This window comes from Anticarsia gemmatalis, chromosome W, assembly GCF_050436995.1.
Source record: "Anticarsia gemmatalis isolate Benzon Research Colony breed Stoneville strain chromosome W, ilAntGemm2 primary, whole genome shotgun sequence".
Classification (NCBI taxonomy): Eukaryota; Metazoa; Arthropoda; class Insecta; order Lepidoptera; family Erebidae; genus Anticarsia; species Anticarsia gemmatalis.
The window spans coordinates 1,100,842-1,107,023 of record NC_134775.1 but is presented as its reverse complement, the minus strand read 5'-3'; the positions used below and the strand labels follow the sequence as shown (position 1 = coordinate 1,107,023).

General features: G+C 63.4%; 1 protein-coding gene across 1 annotated transcript; it reads right to left on the bottom strand.

The window, feature by feature from the left end:
* Positions 1-78: 78 nt before the first annotated feature.
* LOC142985773 (uncharacterized) lies at positions 79-1,193 on the bottom strand. Its single transcript, XM_076134019.1, has 2 exons — positions 282-1,193; positions 79-198 (listed from the first exon to the last, which is right to left on the bottom strand). The coding sequence occupies exons 1-2, from the start codon at positions 1,191-1,193 to the stop codon at positions 79-81; spliced, it is 1,032 nt and encodes a 343-aa protein (XP_075990134.1).
* Positions 1,194-6,182: the final 4,989 nt, after the last annotated feature.

Genomic DNA, 6,182 nt, shown 5'->3' with positions numbered 1-6,182 from the left:
GGAAACAGGCTCGCTAATACCTGCTCCAGGAACACGGGGTGGAGACTTTCCGTCACCGGGGGCTCCCAGGGGCGCAATTTAGCACGCACCATCTGGTATGGCCGCCCCCAGGGGTCCCGATCTAGGGTCCCCAGGAACTCCTCCCAGGCCCTGATTTTGGCCTCCGCAACAGCCACCGACAGGGCACGACGACAGTCCCTGTAGGCGGCATACAATTCGGCCTCACGGGCCTCATTACGGCGACGGCGCCGGCTACGGGCGTACCGGCGTCTTGCGATCACGCAGTCTTGACGAATCTGCGCGATCTCTGGCGACCACCAGTACACCTGACGTCTGGGAGGGCAGGGGCGGGCCCGCGGCATTGACGCGTCGCAAACGCGCGACATAGCGTCCGCGAGCCATTGAGCCTCCGCCTCCACGTCAGCCGGACCCTCAGGCGCTGGACTCCAGGACTGAACCAGGGCGGCTTCGACCAGTAGTTCGCGGTCGAGTCGCCCCAGCACCCACCTCGGGCTGGCCCCGCGGGGGGCCCGACCCGGACTGTTCGGGTTCGCCGAAGGAGGGAGAATCCGATACCGGATGTATCGGTGATCGGAAGCCGTCTCGACCTCCTCCAGCACTTCCCAGTCCTGAACACGGCGTGCTAGGGCGGCGTTGGTGAAAGTCAAGTCCACAATTGAGCCGCCCTGCTGCCGCACGCACGTGTCGACCGAGCCCCGGTTGGACAGAACCAACCCGAGCGAAATGGCCCATTCTTCCAGCGCCTCACCCCTAACATCGGTTGCCGGAGAACCCCACGCCGTGGATTTGGCGTTGAAGTCCCCGGCCACAAGAACGGGGGAGGGCTGTGCCCATCTGACGAGCGACGACACCTCAAGAAGAAATTGCTCGAAGTCAGATAGGGCACAGTTCGGAGAGCAGTAGCACGCGACCACCGTCAAAGATCCCATTGACGCCGCCACGCATCCACGACCCTTCGCTACTTTTTCGAAGGGCGGGGAGCTGTGGGACGCCAATCTCAGTAGGGCTACTGAGCCCGTTTGGTCCCCGACCCAGTTGTCACGGGCCGGGACCATATATGGCTCAGATATTATAGCCACGTTCATCAACCACTGCGCCATGCTTTGGAGCAGAAGGTCCTGAGCTGCGGCGCAGTGGTTGAGGTTCGCTTGGAGGAGGCGAATCTCGGCCATTATTTGCCGAGCTCCATCGCCTCCCCAGCTGATGACGGCTGGCCGCTCTTAGTCTGGGGGGCCTTGCCCCCCGAATTTTGGGGGGCCTTGCCCCCCCTCTTCTTCTTAGCCTTGGGGGCCTTACATGAGGGTCCCCCAAGACGGTGCTCCGCCGGCAACTTCGCCTGTGCGCAGAGAATGCACCGTGGCGCGGCGGAGCACTGGCCCGCTTTGTGGCCCGCCTTACCGCAGCGATAGCAGATGTCGCTGCGGTCGACGTCCGAGTCGCAGACGGCCCGGGCATGTCCGACGCCCAGGCACCGGAAGCACCTCATCTGTCTGGGTTCGGCCACATGAATACGGGCCGACACCCACCCCACCAACAACCTTCCGGCGTCTGCGACTCTCTTGGCAGCCGGGATTGGGCATTTTGCCCAGGCCGATCCCTCACCTCGCGGGCCACTGCGGACCGCGCCAACTTTCACCGCCTCAACTGGGCATCCTCCGACGCGCGAAATTGCCCGGGCCACTTCTTCGGGGGTGACCGAGTCGTCCAGACCCTGGACGCGCATGTCCGCGCACTTCACGGGTCTGGACACGATTGCGTCACCACCCAGGACCTCCCTCAATTTAGTTGCGAGGGAGTCCGCCTTTTCCTCGGCGTTCGGCCCGGGGATCTCCAATTTCCGTGCGCCGGTCGCGGCGGCACAGATTTTGGCGATCCCGTTTATACCGTGATCCGCCAGGACGATGTCCTTCTTCGCCCTGGCGATCACCTCGGCGTAGGTGACCCCCCGCGCGACGGCATCCTGCGATACTGTGAGTATAATCGCAGCCGTCGTGGGGGGGCGTAACGGGACCACCGACTTTTCCTGCCTCTTAAGGGGGGGCTGCGTTGAGGTGGCAACCGGTGTCTGAGCCGGTGCGGCAGCCTTCTTCCCCTTTTTGGGGCCTTTGCGCGCCACGACGTTCCACCCCTCTGTAAGGGGTGGTGGGACCGATGGGGTCGTAGAGGAGCCACCGGCAGCCTGACTCGAGGCAGGAGCTGGGGCGGGAGGTGGCACAGACCCACCCCCCGATTTCTTCCCCTTCCCTTTCCTTCTCGACTTGCCCTTGGCTCCTCCAGTGGAAGCTGGGGGGGCCGAAGAAGGGGCAGAGGTCGAAGGGGCCTCCGACGTTGGGACGGCGGCTTCTGGGGCGGGTGTTTGCTGCACCACCCCTCTTGCTTTGTCCGCCGCTAATGGGGGGCGCAGACGAGGCTCCGGCGGAAGCCGGGCTTCGATTGCCCCGAGGCGGGCATCTAAAAAGAAGCGGATTTCCGCCATTCGTCGGTCGAACTCCGACTCCGACCCTGGTCCCGCTTCAACCACCGTAGAGGGTGCCGGGATTGACTCCACCACCTGCCTGAGCGCCGCTACCTCCTTGGTGAGGAGGTCTACCTTAATATTAAGGCGGCGGTTCGTGGCGTTCAGGGTCATGTTCTCCACGGTGGCGGACCGGCGACTGAGCTCGGACGCCGCCCGCCGGACCTCCCTCTCCGCGTCCTTCAAGGACTTAACGAAGGTGCCCTTCAAATTTAAGGAGCGGTCCGCGACGTAGCGGACCACTTCCATATGCCGCAACATTATGTCGGCAATATCCGTCGCGGGCAGCTCCTCGAGGTCTCGCTCCGACGGACCCACTGGCATTCGGAGGGTGGATCCCTCCCCGGCACTCCCGGCCATGTCCATATCGGTCGTAGACCCGGACATGGCACGGTTGAGGTCAATACCCTGACCTGAGGGAGGCGTTCGCGCCTTCCCTCTCCTCTTTTTGCCGCTTTTACGCGGCGTATCAGCAATTAGGGGTTCACCGCCATCGCTTACGACTGAAACCGGTCGTTTGCGGCCTTTGCCCCCCCTGTCAGTCGAACCACCGTCGGGTTCGCTGTTTTCCTGGCGCCCCCTTCTGAACTTAAGGGTTCCGCCCGAGGAAGAGACCCCCTCCCTTCCCGACTCGCTTCCGGTTATTGACGGACGTCGGAAGAACGAGCGGCGTTCGTCACAAGGCTCGTCTAGCGGGTCTGCAGCGACGCTGCCCCGACTCGACGAGCGGCTTCTAAGACTGCCCTTTTTGGCAGAAGAGCCATCGAAGATTGGGGAGCCGGCCGATGAACGGCCTCCCCCCAATTTTTGGGTACCGCCAGGCGTCGCAGGACGCCTGAACGTACTCCCGTCCCCACCAGGGACATCGTCCACCACACTATCACCAACTGTTTTTAGGTTTATAAAAGAATGTTCCATATTAATCCCACGAGTGTGGGGGAAGTAGACCGTCCACCCAGGCAGAGCCCCCTGTACCTGGGTAACCCTATATACACCGTGAGGTCGGGCAGGTTTCACGGGACCTTACAAACTAAATTTTTTATTGAGGTTAAGTCCTCTTGGCCCGGCCAATTAAGGCAAGGCCCTCGGTCCCAGCAGTGGCCGCGAGACGTGACCACGACACCTCCGCTGGGATAACGAGTTTGAGGGCGGTGACTGCGAAGTCTGCCCACCCGGAGACGATACCGAAACCGGGAGAGCCCGCCCTCCCACCACCTGGCAGCACCGGCAAGCAATCCCCGCGAGGAGATTACTCACCGTTACTCCCAGTCACAACGGTCAACGCCGCTCGCCATACCACCGATCCGAAGATTTGTGGCATGAGGAACGGAACCGACTCAGGGTAATTTTTTATAGAGGTTTTCTTCCTCGCGACCACCGCCCCGAAGGACGGCAGCCCCCGAACCCAGCGTGGGCCTTACGGGTTGTGAGTCTCTCTTGGCTTCACCGTGGCTGGCTTGCCACGGCTACTGAGCCCCCTCACCACGGCAAGGTGGAGACTCCCCGAGGGGGGGGGGGAACCTAACCTAACCTAACCTAACCTAACCTAACCTAACCTAACCTAACCTAACCTAACCTAACCTAACCTAACCTAACCTAACCTAACCTAACCTAACCTAACCTAACCTAACCTAACCTAACCTTTTTTTTTTTTTTTTTAACTCGGTTAATGCATGAAATTGCATCCCCAGCGTCCGGGGGAGCGCTGGGGTATGTGGGGCTCTCCGAACCAGAAGGGCTAGGCCTACCCACTAAACCACCGAGGTGTTGCCTCCTCCTCGCCGCATGGTGCCGAGGTCACGGGAACGCTTTTAAGCACACATCCGCGACCCCGACGCGGCCGTCCACACGTGGACTCCTCCACAGTGTGGGACGACACCCCAACACACGGGTACCGTCCCCCCACTATGCCCCCTTGTGCAATGGCCAGCAAACTCCCCCGAGTTCGCCAGCCAGGGGGCCTTCGGAAGCCGGGACAGGCCACGCGCAGATGCGCAGCATGTCCCGGCCGCCGGCGGCGGAAGATGTGTAGGCCGCCGCCACCTCCTCTCCGACCAACGAGCCCGAGAGCGAGATCCCAACGCTCCCGGGCCCTACGGTCCCACCACCAGCCGCCATGGGTTAAGAGCCGGGTCCGACCGCCCGACCCCCGGCTCCCCACGCCAGCCCCACCGTTGCCGCATCTCACGGTGCGGCCCCGCCCAGTCGCGGAGATAGGATACATCCCTTCCTCCGCGACCAGCCCCTCCAAAACCGGCCAGACTGAGCCCACTCAGCCCAGCCGGCCGGCCGCTTTTGGTCCCCCGGGCTACAACGGTACCACCCAGACGGGGAAGCGGCCTCTCCTCCATCAGCCGCCATGGGTTAAGAGCCGGGTCCGACCGCCCGACCCCCGGCTCCCCGCGGCAGCCCCACCGTTGCCGCATCTCGCGGTACGGCCCCGCCCAGTCGCGGAGGATGGGATACATCCCTTCCTCCGCGACTAGCCTCTCCAAAACCGGCCAGACTGAGTCTACTCAGCCCAGCCGGCCGGCCGCTTTTGGTCCCCCGGGCTACAACGGTACCACCCAGACGGGGAAGCGGCCTCTCCTCCATCAGCCGCCATGGGTTAAGAGCCGGGTCCGACCGCCCGACCCCCGGCTCCCCACGGCAGCCCCACCGTTGCCGCATCTCGCGGTACGGCCCCGCCCAGTCGCGGAGGATGGGATACATCCCTTCCTCCGCGACTAGCCTCTCCAAAACCGGCCAGACTGAGTCTACTCAGCCCAGCCGGCCGGCCGCTTTTGGTCCCCCGGGCTACAACGGTACCACCCAGACGGGGAAGCGGCCTCTCCTCCATCAGCCGCCATGGGTTAAGAGCCGGGTCCGACCGCCCGACCCCCAGCTCCCCACGGCAGCCCCACCGTTGCCGCATCTCGCGGTACGGCCCCGCCCAGTCGCGGAGGATAGGGTTTAGCTACCTCCCTTCCTCCGCGACTAGCCTCTCCTTAACCGGCCAGGCTTACGTCGCCTAGGCCCAGCCGGCCGGCCGCTTTGGTCCCCCGGGCTACAGCGGTACCACCCAGACGGGGAAGCGGCCTCTCCACTGGGTCCCTCTTGGTTCACCGCAACCGAATCCGCGGACTCAAGGTTGCGGCTACTAAGCCCCCCCACCACAGCAAGGTGGAGACCCGTCGGGGGGGAACCTAACCTAACCTTTTTTTTTTTTTTTTTTTTTTTAACTCGGTTAATGCATGAAATTGCATCCCCAGCGCCCGGGGGAGCGCTGGGGTATGTGGGGCTCTCCGAGCCAGAAGGGCTGGGCCTACCCACTAAACCACCGAGGTGTTGCTTCCTCCTCCGCATAATGTCGAGGCTGCGGGATCGCTTAAAGCACGCAACCGCAGCCCCGACGCGGCTGTCCATTATTGGACCCGTCCACAGTGTGGGACGACACCGCAACACACTGGTGCCGTCCCTCCACATGCCCCCTCGTGCAATGGCCAGAAAACTCCCCCGAGTTCGCCGGCCGAAGAGGGCCTTCGGAGGCCGGGACAGACTGCGCGCAGATGCGCAGTATGTCCCGGCCTCCGGTATAATCCGCACCGGCCACCGAGCCCGGAGGTGGCAGACTGCCCTCTCCCGGACCAGGTGGCCCCACAACTAC

Bases quoted from the DNA above. Each gene is read 5' to 3' on its own strand.
- LOC142985773 (XM_076134019.1), bottom strand. From the start codon at position 1,193: ATGGCCGAGATTCGCCTCCTCCAAGCGAACCTCAACCACTGCGCCGCA. The intron at 199-281 runs GTGATCGCAAGA...TGCCGCCTACAG, and splicing joins CGCAGATTCGTCAAGACTGC to GGACTGTCGTCGTGCCCTGT.